We start from the raw sequence: 14,644 nt of genomic DNA on the forward strand, positions 1-14,644 counted from the left end.
GGGGTGAGGCCCTGCCAGAAGGTGAAAGGCAAAGATTCAAAGGAAATAGCAATCCAGGCCAGGGCTTCTGAAGAGCCCAGGCAAGCTCCAGCGAGGCCTGGAGGGAGCCCGTGCTGCTTTCCTGGCTGTATTCCCGTGCTGTCTGTCTTTCCAAGAGGGGAGGAGGAAGACAACGGCTCACTCCAGAGCATCGCAGGCGATTGCGCCATGCAGGATTTGCCCCAAACAATAGCAGCTGCTCCCAGGCAGCAAGTGAGGAATTTCCCTGGCTGAGGGGGTGTCAGGCGTACTTGGTGTCTCCATTCCCACAGCACCTTTGGCTGCCGGTTCCCTAATACACCACACGTGCTCCTTCAGCTTAGAGAGGGGGCAGGGAAGGGTGGTGAGCTGAACGACAGAAGGGATGTGGAGATAACCCTGCAGCACTTTTGCCCTGGAGGAATCTAAAGCCCAAGGAAGACCCATGCCCTAAAATTTTTAGTGCCTTCCCAAGCCAGGAGATGGGGCAGGATCTTTCTGTCCTCTTTGCAGAAGAGGAAATCACTGCACAGTCAGGCAGCAAGGTATTAAGCACCACACCAGAATCAGGGATCCACAACCTGGTCTCCTGGCACCTCCTGCACTGCCAGACGCTCTGCAGGATGGCATGAGAATGGAGTGCCAGGCTGGGATCTCTAAGGCTGGAGCACTGGCAAGGTTCTGCAAGTGGGGAAGCCCCTGCGCTCGCACTGAACTTCTGCTGTGAGAAGGACGTGAGGGAGCGGCAGGCTGGGGAAACCCCTGCAGCCCTCACCTGCCCAAGCACCCCAGGTAATGCTCAGCCTCCCAACACTGTGGGGTGGGTTAGATCACAAGACCTCAGGTGCCCACAGCAAGAACAAATGTTTATTAGAGTACGTGTTAACTCTCCTCAGCCCACACTTATTCTGATGGTGTTTGGGGGTGCCAGAGGACGCTCCGACCACTGTACGGTGTGAAAAGGAGTCCTCTCCTGCTCCTTCCCTGTGTGAGCTGGAGACCCCCAGAAGTCAGACCCATGGCATGGAGGGGAAATTCAGTCCTGCTGCTGGGCACAAACACTATAAAAAAAAGCTTCCCCTGTGTAGTGCTCATAGTACTACCTTCTTCCCTCCATAAAGGCAGCCTGAGGCCAACAAAACTTTTCCAAAGAGGAGCGGGGGGAATAAGTGTCCCAAAGTGGCTCTGCTCCCACTGAACTGCAGGCAGGTGGGGTCCCAGTGGGCAGCAGGGCAGCAGCACAGAGCGAGGAGGCAGCCTGGCAGGCCAAAGGAGTCCAGCCGCTCATTCCGAGCACACAACAGGCTTCCCTGAGATCTTCAGGTCATCAAAGGGCAGCAAGGCGAGGAGCTGCAAACACCAAAGATGCAGAGGTGTAAGGAACCAGGGTCACATCTCCACCAGGGCTGGGGTAGAGGCCTGGACCTGCCTCTCCCAGCCCTGCAGCCTCCCACCTCCCCAGGGAAGTGCCAAGAAACCATGGCTGGGCTTTCCCTAGGGCTCAATGCAACAGGCACCCACATGTCCCCAGAGCCAACGCCTGCACCCTGTGGGGGAGGATGGGCATGGCTAGAAACTCCTCCTAGGAGCTACCCCCAAATCATCTGACTCCTGCATCCCTCAACATGCTCGCCGAGCCACAGGCCTCCCCCCTCATGGACTCACATCGTCGTTGCCATCAGCCAGGTCCTGGGCTGTCTCGTTCTCCATGTTCCTCAACAGGGTGTCAGCCCCAGAGCGTGAGAGGATGGTGGCAATGGCAGCATCCTTGCGGCCCACAGCCAGGTGCAGCGGGGTGCACCCATTGTACATCTGTGCATCCACGTACGCCCCGTTGTGCAGCAGGAACTGGACAGCTCTGCGGTTGTGGCACTCCACGGCCAGGTGCAATGGGGTCTTCCCACTCGTTCCCTCCTGCAACCCACAGACCACAAGGGCATGGGTGCAGGGTCCCCTCAGATGGGCCCTTCAGCACCCACACCCCCTTGTCAGGTAATCCCCAACTGCAGTCATAGCACCCAACAGACCTGCAAGGACCTTTCCTCTCTTCTTCAAAATTCAGTGCTTCCAAGCTCCACAGCAGTCTTGCCACTGCCCAGCAGTGCCTGCCCCAAGGCTGGAGGAAATGATCCGGGGAGCCATGCACCTTGCCCAGCCTCACCCAAACATCTCACCATGCCCCTAGCCTTACCCGAACATCAATGTTGGCGCCGCTCTCCAGCAGCAGAGACATCATCGGGATGTTCCCCTTCAAGGTGCTGATGTGCAGACAAGCCAAGCCTGGGGTAGGGAGGCAGGAGAGAGAGCCACAGTCAACATGGAGCACCCTGAGGCATGCAAAACCCAGCCAACCTCAGCTCCATGCCCACTCTGCTGCACTCCCAGGTCCCTGCATACACAGCACATGGTCTTTTCCCCAAACTGGCCACCAGCTCTGCACCAGGCTGCCCCAGGGTCTCACCTTGCCAGTTCTGGAGCTGCAGGTCCTGGTGGTGCTGGTGGGGCTGGGCCGTGCCCTCCGGTGGGGCTGTGCCCTGCAGCAGTTGCTGGGCACACTCCAGCTGCTGCTGCTCACAGGCCAGGTGCAGCGGCGTGTTGCCGTTGCGGTCCTGCAGCCCGGGGTTCACTCCCTTGTGAATCAGTGCCTGGATCACGCTGGGCTGCTCCAGGTACACGGCGAGGTGGAGCGGAGTCTAGAGAAGATGTGGGCACAGAAATTAGGAGAAGGGGGGATGACCCACAGGACACCAAGTGTGATGAGCCATGCCAGCCTGGCAGTATGGGTAGACTGCCATGAAGGAGCCCATCCCTGTTCTGGGGTTAAGTGTGGCTGATGGTGGGGGCGTGCACATGGCTTGTTGTCCCTATGCCTCAGCTCACAGATCACCCATGGGGGCAGATCTCACTCTCCCAGGTTATCTATCCTGCCACATTCAAACTGTGCTTGCTCCACCCTTGGAGGCTGTCTGCAATGTCCTGGGGCCTCGTAAAGGATTTCACCCTGCCATGCTGGGAGGCGTCACACTTCTCTCAGGGTACCTCATACACCTTTCTTCCCCTTCCTGAAAATGGGCTGCCCACATCGGGACCTCCACCATGCTCTGGAGGAAGTGGGTGCGGGGTCCTGGGGAAAGGGCAGATGGACTGAGCATCTATCCAGGTAGCAGCCTGTGGCACCTGCCTTCCACCTATCTTCTGCTTATTGCATCCACATACCTGGAAAAGATCATTTTGGATCTCCAGCACCTCCCTGGGCAGCTGAGCAATGCAGCAGAGCGCCACAGCTGGAACACAATGGATAATGGCCAGGTGAACCAACCTACAGTGGGGATAAAGGGAACGGGACAAAAATAAAAAAGAAAAATGAGTTCTGAGTGGCATGCTTGGGAGTGAAGATCCCTCACTGCCACATGGAGGAATAACCTTCCTGCTCCCCACAGTCCCTTTGCCTTCCCACCAGCTTGCAGCTCCTCCATCCTGCCCTCTCCCTGGGGAAGCTCAGCAGCAGGGCAAGGCAGGAACATGGCCTGAGGCTCCCCAGGGCAGTAGTTCACTCTGGTCCCCGCAGGGAACAGACCCGCCTGTCCCCGCTAAGCATCGCAGGGTCCTCCCTCAGACCTCACAGCAGGTGTGGGGCTTGGACCCATCACTGCCCAAAGCCAGGCCTCCAGCTGGTGCAGGTCTACAGCACCTGGGATGTGTTTTGCAGAGCCCAAGGGACAGGTTTGGTGGCTGCAGAAGGAGGTCTGGGCCCTGGCAGCTGCCCGGGGAATTCCAGCTCCCCGCTGCTGGCTGCACACTGCACTTCTGCTTTCCCCGCCACCAAGGCAGGCAGCCAAAGCCGGTCTGGAGCCCGGCACTGGTCCAAGATCACCTGCATGGCACAGTCCCCATGCCAGCCGATCTGCTGGCCCGCACAGATTTCCTCTTCTCTCCCCAACATCCTTCCCTTTCAGCACTGCTATGGAAAGGCTGGCAGGCAGCCCACCTGTGCAGAGGGACACCGGAGCTCTGGCCATCGGAGCTTGCTGGCCAGCAGGGATCTGTGGGCCTCAGGACTGTGGTCCCCACAACCACAGAGAGACGAGATAGCGTGGGGTCCCCCAGCCCAAGGAAAGGTTTTATTTCCATCCAAGATCTGATGCTGGCCCCCATGCAGTCAGAACAGAAGTGAGAGTGTGACAGAGGCAGAGCCGAGAGGGAATTTCCAGTCTGCTCTGCTGACCTGCCACACTGCCGGGCTCCACTGCACAGAGGGACTGGCCCCCTGCTGCAGGCCAGCCCCCTTGGGCCAGCCCCGGCCATGGCGAGCAGCAGTGAGAAGCGGGCAGCAGCAAGGAACACGCAGCAGCTCCTGCTCTGCAGAGCATGGCAGGCATGAGCTGAGCTGAGCTGAGCCTGCCGCCTCCTCACTGCCACTGCGCTGGGGCCCCTGGGTGGCTTTTAGCTCTGGCAGGGATCAGCTCCAAATGGAAGGCTGGGCTCTAAGTGGGCTCCTGCCGCCCATGCTGCATGGTGGAGGCAGGCAGGGCTGAGAGATGGAGGGCAAGAGCTGTGCCAGCCCCAACAAGACACCTCACTTGCTGAACAGCCCAGCTTTGGGATGCCACATGCAATGTGGGGGATGGACAGCATACCTCTGCAGGCTGGAAGGCAAGACCTGGCCCTAACGTATTGCAGCAAAGACGCGGGTCTGAGGCTGCCTTCTCACCGGCTGCAAGGTGGGACATGAGCATGCTGAGAAGCTCAGAGGTCAGTTCCCCAAAATGTCCTTTATCCACCTTCTTCCAAGCACTGCCCGGGGGTCGAGTGAGTACTCAGGACCCTGGGTGCCTTCAGCTGAGCCCCATTTTTGGCAGCAAAACAAGGCCAGTTCCTCTTTACCCTGCTGCCAGGGAAGAGGCTGTGCCCCACAGGAGAGGCTTCATCCCTGGGGAAGCCCCAGGTCACACTGCAGCAGGGAATTCCCCGCTGGAAGGAGAGGCCACCCACATTTGTCTCTGCATCACTGTGGGGTGCCCCCTCGCCACTGGTGCTCCCCAGGGCAGGGCAGGGGGCTGTGAGCCAGGGCACAGCCTTGCCAAGAGGCCTCACGGGCAGGGTCTGGCTGCCCACAGCAGACCATGGGGCAGGGGCACAGCCGAGGGGCCCAGGCCATGCTAGCGGGGGGCATGAGCGAGAGGCAGAGCTGAGGCACCGGCTGCAAGAACACCCCTCTCCTCGGCAGGCTCTCGCTGGCCCCAGACACAATGTGATCAGGGCAGGGAGATTCCCTGCTGGGTTTTGCATCAGACCCTTGGTGCCCCAGTGGCACCTGTGCCAACATGTCCTTTGCCCACTTGCAGGGACAGCCCCTGTTTCTCCAAACTGGCTCCCAGGTGCCACGTGCAGGAGGAGGCTGTGGGATCTGCCTTTTTCAGGTATGGCAGAGATAAGACTGCTCAGAGAGGGGACTTTCCAAGGCAATTTGGCTTGAACTTTAAACCTCTGCTGCTTTCACTTTCCAGAGCCACGCTGTGCTCCCAGGGGAGAGCGCAGCGCCTGGGGTCATGTCCCCATGCAGCCATCCCCTGCATCCCCAGGAATCCCCCCAGCCCCTCTGCCACAACCCACACCACTCTGTGCCATCACGTGGGGACAAGTGAGGCAGTCACCTGGGGGAGGTGGAAACCCCACACAACCCTCTGCCACCACCAGCACTTCACTCTTCCTGGCTTGGGTGGTTTTGCAGCTCAACAAGACAGTGGAGCTACTCAGGGCTCAGCTGACACAGAGTAATTTTGAGCATCTATGCCATGGAGGCAATGGGGGTGACCATCCCCACCTGGTCAGAGCTCAGGCTTTCATCTTGAAGCTGGGATGCGCCTGCTTTGAAGGTTTGCTTCACCCTCTCCCTCTTCCTTCTCCACCTGGGCGCAGCCTCCTCCTGTGCTTTCATTTCTGCATTCATTCCCCCCTTCCCTCATTCCCAGCCCTCAACTTCCTGAAATGGCTACAAGAGCTGTGAGACACTTGGCGAAATCGCAGCAAGGCCACCAGGCTGGGATGAGCCCACCAAGAGCATGTGTGCACTAGGGCACTCTGTGCCATGGGCAGTGATGCCAACCAGGGATCGGGACTGTCTCCTGCTAACCTGGGAAACTTCCTATGCCCAGGAGACCTGCTGTGCAGGCATCATGCCAATCTCCGCTTTCTTCTGGCCAAGGCTACAAGCACACTTCTCTCTGTGCTCTGGCAGCCACGTGGTCCAGCTGCTGACGGGCTGCTGCCTGCCGGCATGCAGTGCCCACAGCTGAGCCTGGAGCCATGGAGAGATACCACTTGCTGCCAGACACCCCTCCTCACCCAGCCACTGTCCCCCACCTTTGCCAGAACAAGCCCTCCACCCCACCACATTCGGACCACTGCCCTTCCCTCAGGTGCCTGCACGCCTCTCCTCTGCCTTCCCCTGCTTCCCTGCTCCTCTCTCCCCATGCTCCTGCCTGCTGCAGTCCTGCCTGCAGCCATGGGGCTGGGTGCCCAGGGCGACTTTTGGAAAGGCCCACAGGGAGTTTTGGAAAGGGCAGGGCAAATGTGACCAATCTAGGTGGGCTCTTTCTCAGCTTCTCCACTTGCTCACCAGTTCCTTCCTGGCATAAGGAGACTCAGTAGTGCTCTGAATCGCAAAGGTCCCAGAGGTACAGGGAACTGCTGGCACAAGGTGATCTACCTATCAACAGAGAGATAATGATCCTGGAGCAGAGGGGTCAGGGCCATCCCTGAGGATGTCCCCAGGTCTGAATACACAGCACTGCCATGCCCAAGGTGGTTCTAGTTTGGGCACAGAACATCCATTTCCACAGCGCTGTCCATCCCCAAAGCTTCTGAGTGACCTCAAGGTCCTGGTAGGAGAAGTGTCCATGTCTGAGGGTGCCCGCAACTGGAGGTGAGGAGTAAGGGTGACACCCAGTTTTGACATATAAGCAGAAATTATGAAGTGCCATCTGTTCTCCAGCTATCCTCTTCCCTCCCTCTAGAAAAAGGGCTGACCATGCAGATCCACCACCTATGGGGCAAGACACCTTGTCATCAGAGCAGCATCTCCCTTCACCATCTCACCCCAGAGGCATCTAGGACAAGGGATCCAGCATTCAGTAGAATTTGCTTTGGGAAATTTTTCTCCTTCTCTAGATAAGGTCCCTGTCCACAGTGGGAACAGTTCGCTCCTGGCTCCCTATTTTGGCTAAGCAGAGCAGTAGGAAATCATGCAAACAATTCACACAAGAGAAACTTGCTCAGGGGAGGAAATGGCCCCAGCAGCAACAGAGAGGAGAGCGAGGGAGGAGGAAAACAGGGGGGGAATTCCACGCTTACCCTGCTCTCCTGTGTCAGCCCCGTAACCTGCACTGCTAACCGCTTCCTCAGCCACCAGCATGAGCCCCTGCCCGCAGGCTCAGCAAGCACAGCTCGGTCCTGCCCTGCAGCCCCCCAGCAGCCCAGCCCGGCTCCCTTCCCCCTCGTCTATCAGTGTGATGCTGCCCTGCTCTGTAAAGCTGTTCCAGCTGCCCTCAGGCAGCTCCAAAGGAGCAGGGGATCCCAGGCAGCTGCAGGCTCAGCCCCGTGTCCTCTGCTCCTGCCCTGGATCTCCTGTTCTGTGGGTTTCCCTTATCCTCTTCTTTTGGCAGGGCACAGCTTGAATTTGAGTGTGGTGGGGACAGGACTGGAAGGAGGCTGTGGCTAGCAGGATGCAAAGCCACATTGAGTTTGGTCCTCCAATCTCCAGCCTGCTGCTTCTGGAGCCAAAGGGAGGGGTGGGAACCCATGTGTGAGCAAGGGAGACAGCCTCTGCCTTTCCCGTGGTGCTCTGGTCCGGGTGCTGGCAGACAAGGGGTGCTGGAGGCTGACTGGTGGGGAAAGCATTGAGAGGGGGCTGTGGGCACCTTGTTTTTCAGTGAGGTGCGGAGATTAAGGTGCCCCTGTTTACCAACATATAGCACCCCTGGCCTCACATCCTCTAGACTCTACACCCACACATTTGGGCATTTTGCTTGATTTCTGAACAGATGGTGGGTCCAGGATTGCAGAAGCACTAAACAACACATGCATGCAGACTGCTCCCCGCAAAACAAGGGATCTGTCCCACACTACCATCACTGCAGGAATGGGCCAAGCCAGAGAGCAGCTCAGCCCATACCAGGAGGGCCCAGTCATGGGCTGAGAAGCAGGAGGAACAATTCCAATAAAAGCAGCAAACATCCTAAAAGGTCCATTGGCCATGGCAACTCCACTTCAAATAGAGCAAATTCCCATTCTTCCTCACCAGGAGGCAAACGTTCTCCTACAGTTTCTCTAAACACAGAAATAACTTGTGGCCAGAACAGCCTCTTACAAAAGGACAGAGCCTGGACTTTGCCAGAGCCTGTATAACACATCCTAGCAATCATTTACAGCCCTGCATGTATCCTCACTGCCTCAGGATTTTCTTCTAATAAGACACCAGCTGTGTGGCTAGGATATCTCGGGGCCGTACTTCAGCCCTGCATCTCTCACAGTCAGAGGGGCTTCCCATCTCCGGGACACACAGCATCCCACGCAGCTCACGCTGAGAAGCACCCTGTAACCGCTCTCACAGCTCAGACCCCATGACCTCTCTTCCTACACAGTCACGTCTGATTCCTCTTTTATCCACATTGTACTGAAACGAAAGCAAACCCAAAACAACAAAAATCAAAACTTTTTTTGTTAATTTAGCTGAGTTCAGCCCTTTTGCAGCAGCAGCCAAGCCTGCCTGCCCAGTGCAAAGAACTGACCTGTTACAGCCAGGCATCAGGCTTTTGCGTCCCAGGACATGGAAATTTCCAGCCATTCTTTCCCTTCCTCTGTGCTGAAGTTCCCTGTGCCTCTCCCCAGCTCCAAGGCCAACCTATGCAGGTGGAAAGTCTGAAGAAACTTCCTCCAGGCCAGGCTGAAGTCATCCAAACAGGGGAAAAAGAAAAAAAAGAATCTCTTCTTGCCTGCGTGATCTCAGAGGGCTGCCAGGACTCACCCACCTTACGCCAAGCCTGTACGTGTGTGACCCCTGGGGCAGCCAGGAGCTTTTGGGGCATTCTAAAGGAGCCTGTGCAGAGCTGCCTGCCCTCACTTGCAGGGGGACTAAGACCTCCCCTGCTCACCAAACTCCTGAGCACACACAGAGGAAGAGTTGAGAGTCCAGGCATGGCGGGGCTGGATACTGCAGGTTCCCTTCCCCCTCTGGCCAGCCCCACATTAGGACTCACTTTCTTCTCTGCCCCACAATAGCAGTGAACTAGGGAGCAACCCAGGATGGACTGTAACTCCCCTGGTAATCGGGAAAGTAGCTTCCAAAGCCCCTTTGGAAACCAAGAGCATCACTGCTTCCCATTAACTATGGCCAGGCTGCTGCTGGGCAGCCACCAACAGCCCAGCCCAGCCGAGCAGGGGTCTCCCAACCCAAACAGCAACGGGACGTGCTCTCCACACTGCACTTCCTCCATCTTTCTCCTAAAACTGTCTCTCTCCAGCTCCCTGCTTCTTTTCTCCTTTCACAGTGGTTTCCCTTTGCTGTCACACGCTGAGCATTCCCACACATGCTGGGATCCAGGAGTACGGGGGGTTCAGCAACATCCCTGTTCAGAAGGCCAAGCGCTGAGCGAGCAACCACAGCAGAGCAGGCAGTCCGAATGGGGACAACCTCTCTTCCCCTGCACAGGGAAGATCTCTAGGACAGGGCTACATGAGATGCGAGGGTTACGACTGGCACATGCTGGTGCTTGGTTAGAAGTGGCTCTTTGGGCTTGCAAGATGAGCCTTTGTGCTCAGTGCCTACCCTCACAGGCAAGGGCTCAGCAGGGAAGGCCCCTTCACTACCATCACGTGGAGGAGAGCTCAGAACATCAGCTCCCGTGGGGCACCAATTTTACTTGATTAACTGACCCGAGTCCTTGTTAAGGCATCTCAGCCCACGAGTCCCTGGCACGTGATTTCTTATCAGCAGACAGGGCAGCACTTGTCTCTGGTGGAAGGAGGAAGTCAGGCTTCCTCTGCTCTCCTCCCTCCCTGAAACACGCACCCAACCAAACCTGCTTGGTCCCATTTTCCATCTGGAGGAGGCCAAGATCTCTCTCCTAAGATTGAGCTGGGCTCCCCCAACTTTCACTCCTGCAGAGGAGCCACACTGCACATGGAGCCTGGTTCAGAAGATAGTGACTCTCCCGCAAAGTCACAGCCCCAGCTTCTCACAGCACGGCACGGCCAGAGGTCCCAAAGCCAGACTACATGTGCTCTAACCAGCTGGCCAAGGGGCCCATCACCATGGCATCAGGTACCAACGCCATAAACTGGTGCGTGGCCCAAGCACCAGCATGGGCAGAAAGGAAAACGTGTAAGACAGAAGAGAGGAATCTCAGCCTAATTTCCCACACTGATAAATCAACTTTGCCTCTCCAGAGTTGGCAGAAGCTGTCATAAGCCTAGTCAAATGGGGAGGTTTTCCCTTGTGCTGGAATGAGAAAGTTGATCCCATCACACTCCATGGGACCTGGTCCCATACCCACCCTCTCCCAGGACACCAGACTCATGCATCTGCCTGGCGAGGCTGGAAGGAGGGGGTTTCCTCGGGGAGTCCTAACTAAGGTTGAGCTTGTCTGGGGGCTGCGGCATGGTGATCAAGTTGCCTGCAGCCTGCTCACAGCTAGCCATGCCTGCAGCTGGAAAGCCCCTCTTCTTTGCTTCCACATAGAGCAGTCCCATCGGGACTCAGTTCAGCAGAAAAGGAGCTGGTTTACCTGGAAGAGATGGATGCTTGGAGGAAACCGCTTGGTTTATGGGAAAAAGGTGGATGCTTGGAGGAGACTGCTTGAGCACACAGGGCTTGCGGATATGTATTTCTGCTCTAAATGCACCCACCATCTTCTGTCTGTCCCTCATCCTTGACCTCTCCCACCATGACAGCTCTGCTGCTTCTCTCAAGGGCTGATGTGCGGTAGCCCAGTTACTGCAGCTCTGCCTTCCCCGAGACAGAGGGACCGTCAGTGGCACTGGGGAGGCGAGGCAGGCTGGGGCTTTTGCAAATGATTCTTGGAAGACGGCACCCACACATTTCACTGGCCATCAAACCCACATGTCCCCTGTTGGCCAATTTCCTTCCTCCAGAAGTGGAACCCCTTCTAATTTTGAGTGCGGGAAGATCCAATTTTAGCCCCATTGCTTCACCCTGCCTAGGCTAACGCTCCTTTCCCGTGGAGATGGGCAGGAAGGTATCCAAGGAAGAGCCTGCTGACGCTCCAACCACCCAAGCACATTGTCCTCACCTCTGCCTCTAACTCCTACACTTCCCCAACAAGCTCCACGCTGACAAACATGGCCCCCTCGAGGCAGCACGGGTAGCTATGGACAGCCAAGACTCCTGCCAGCTCCCTTTGTATGAGCCCGATGCTTCTCTCCGCTCGGTACCAGCCAGGGCAGCCGGGGAAACAGGAACTACCTGGCCAAAACCCCTGAACTTTTTCGTATTTTCAGAACTACAATTACAGGAATGTGTTGTTGCCCAAGTCTTCTGAAATATAATGATAGTATGATTTTAATTCTTGGCCTAGAGCTGTTTTGTGGCAGACGTTCAAGCAAGGCACACAAGGAAATGTGCCACTGATGGAGATGAAAAGAAGTCGATGGGTTTGTCTGGCTGGATGAAAGGGATGCAGCCTGTGGCCATGTGATCTCTTTTCTCTGAGGACCCTATGTTGCTGGATGAGCAATTGCTTCTTAGACTTTAGCATTACTATGAGCCCTGACTTGTTTTTGCATACAAAACCGGTGGCAGTTCAGCAAGTTGATCGACCTGAGTGGTGAATGTTCAGCATTTCTAAATATAAATGCCGCCTACCTCTCCCGCAGGGTCAGGAGGAGAGACAGGAATAGCAGAGGCAGAAATCCACAGCCTCGTCGCTCTAACCACAAGAATAGTTGGGGTTTGTTTGTTTGTTTTTGTTTTGTTTTTTTTTTTTTTTGTTTTCCAGCACTGCAAGCGGATCCCGGGAAAGCCACCTCCTGCGCTGGTATGGCCAACCCTGAGCTGTACGCGCTGCACCAATGGCAGACTTTTTGCTCCCTCCCTCGCTCGTTACAGATTTCCTGTTCTGAACTGCACTGAGAGAAAACAGAAGAGCAACTGCAACCGTTTGGATAGCTCTCCACGAGCCTCTCCTGCCTACAGTAACCAAGACACCACGGATTTATGTTTCCCTCGTTAATGAGATGCTTGCGTTAGGCTCTGGCCAAGCAAGTCTGACAAGCAAAGGGCTCAGCCACCTCACAAAACAGCCCCAAGCAGCAAAAGCATCTCCAAGCAGCTGCATCTACCAGGCTCACTAAAGAACAGCAAGCAGGGAGCCCTGGGCACACAATGGGATGGGCTGGCCCTGGGGGGCTTTTCTGAGGCATTACTTCCACAGCTCTGCTCAAAACACCCCTGTCTCTTGCCATGGGTACCTCAGCTCTAGAATTACCACTTGGAAAGGTGGCAAAGCTCCTCCATGCTGAAAAGCACCAGAGCCAGCCTGTAGATAGGACAGGACCAGAAAGCCCTATCCAGGTGCCTAGCTGGTGAGCGTGGGAGGCTGGGTTTATTCTAGCCTTGCTTGCCACAAGACTTCCAGCCAATCCTCGGAGCAGATCCCACAATGAGCATTAATGAACTAATTAGCAGATGTACAGGCTCCTTCCTAACCAGGAAGTAAACACTCAGGCTGGTTCCCAGCTCATCTTCAGCCTCAGAACCAGATGTGCTCTGCCAGGCAAGGACAGGGCGTCCTCGCTGCTCCCGCTACTGAGGACATGTGCTTGCTCGTGTCGGCGCCTCTTAGTTTCTCTTCCTCTTGCACCATTACTCAGTATCAAACTCCAGCCTGGGTTTGGGGCAAAGCTTTGCCCTCCTCAGCTGCGAGCACACTTCACTCATGCTTTGTGTGTGCACTCATGATGAAAACGTTCCATCGAGGGAATGTACAACAGGAAAGAGCTGTGATTAACTGAAGGCAGTTACCAGAACACAAACCAAATACCTCCAGCGTGATGCCTCTGCCCTTGAGAGGGCATTACGGATGTGGGAAGCCCCCCCAATTAAGAGAAACACTCGTCTCCGTCACAGAGGCTCAGGAGGGCAGCCCTATAGTGGGTTGTGCGTCACAACTGTACTGAAAGCTGCGGCTGTGCAGGCGGGTTGGTGAAGCAAGGCAATTTCCACCTGAGAACAAATAGTTCTCAGGTTTCTCGGTTGAGCAGCATCTGTGGCTCTAACACAGCCATCTCAAGGTCCTGCCCTGCATAGCCAATGTTGTTTTGGGTCTTGCTCGTGCGTCATCTCACGCAGCCAAGCCTTCCCCATTGGGGAGGAAATGTTGCATTCTCTGAGGAAGAGACACCGGGCGGGGGGGGGGGCGGGGGGGGCTTGATGTGCTCCCCACCACTTTATAGTTGCTAGCAGCCCCATAGCAAGTGGAAGTTGGTTTCCTACGGTGGGTCCATTCCGTGCCATGTTGCCTGGGGTACATCTGCTCGACCTGGCTCAGATGCCCCACTGATCACCCACCCTGACCCACACCAGGTTGCCAAGCATCCACGCACAGCACAAGGCGGGAGGCTCTCAGGACAGAGGCTTAGGTAGTCCTTCACAGCCAGGCTGAACGGGTGCTACTTGGGAGAGGGCTGGGGACCACTGCAAATAAAGCCTGGTTTATCTCTAGGCACCGGCTACAAAGGGGCCAAGCCCGGGCCTGGGGGTGCCCGGCGCTCGCAAGCCGTCCGCGGGGAGGGAGGGGGGAAAAGAAGGAGGGAGGAAGAACAGGGGCCGCGGTCACTTACGTGTCTCCGTCCTCCGAAAGGTAGGTGAGCGCCTCCAGCTGCTGCCGGCTGAGCCCCTCGGGCGGCGGCGGCTCCTCGGCGCGGCAGGCTGCCGGCAGCCCGGGCAGAGGCTCGGGAAGGGCGCCGGAGCCGTAGCTGGAGTCCAGCCGCTCCTCTGCGGCTGCGGCCTCGGCGAGGGTTTCGCCAGCGGCCGGGGGGATCTCGGCGGCGGCCGGGATCTCTTTCCCGCCCGGCAGCGAGCGCAGCGACTCGATGCCCGAGTCGCACTGCCCGTCCTCACCCTCCCAGCCCGCCGCTTCCTTGCGGCACTCGCCGCCCTCCGCCCGCGACATCGCTCAGCGCCCGCCGCCCGCCCGCCCCGGGCCCGGCCCTGGCCCTGACCCCGGCGCCGGGGGGCTCATGGCCGGAAAGCCAGCGAGCGGCGGCCGGCACGGAGGCTAAGGCGCCGCGGCTCCTCCTCCTGCCCCTGCCCGCACTGACTCAGCCGCGCCCAGCCCCGCCTGCCCGGGATTCCCCCCGCCGCGCCGCCACGGCTCCCCCTTGCACCCCGCAAGCGGGGGGCTGGCTCTCCGCGCCCGCCTCGTCCGGAGGCGGTGCAGGAGCACTAAGGCAGAAAACCCACCTGTGGGCAGGACACGCGTGGGCGAGGGCTGGCAGCCCGGGTTGTGCAGAGGAGGTGGCTGTGCTGTGCCGTGCCGTGCTATGCCGGGCAGTACATGCCCCTGTGTCCTGGGTCTCCCCTCCCGGGTTCGTTTGAGTTCTTTAAATA

General features: G+C 57.4%; 1 protein-coding gene across 1 annotated transcript; it reads right to left on the reverse strand.

Moving 5' to 3' along the window:
- Nucleotides 1–863: 863 nt before the first annotated feature.
- NFKBIE (NFKB inhibitor epsilon) lies at nucleotides 864–14,340 on the reverse strand. Its single transcript, XM_065058126.1, has 6 exons — nucleotides 13,876–14,340; nucleotides 3,235–3,337; nucleotides 2,480–2,711; nucleotides 2,210–2,298; nucleotides 1,684–1,932; nucleotides 864–1,368 (listed from the first exon to the last, which is right to left on the reverse strand). Exons 1-6 carry the CDS (start codon nucleotides 14,205–14,207, stop codon nucleotides 1,303–1,305), a joined length of 1,071 nt encoding a protein of 356 aa, XP_064914198.1. The 5' UTR covers nucleotides 14,208–14,340; the 3' UTR covers nucleotides 864–1,302.
- Between the last annotated feature and the right edge of the window lie 304 nt (nucleotides 14,341–14,644).

Source organism: Columba livia, chromosome 3 (genome assembly GCF_036013475.1).
Source record: "Columba livia isolate bColLiv1 breed racing homer chromosome 3, bColLiv1.pat.W.v2, whole genome shotgun sequence".
Taxonomy (NCBI): domain Eukaryota; kingdom Metazoa; phylum Chordata; class Aves; order Columbiformes; family Columbidae; genus Columba; species Columba livia.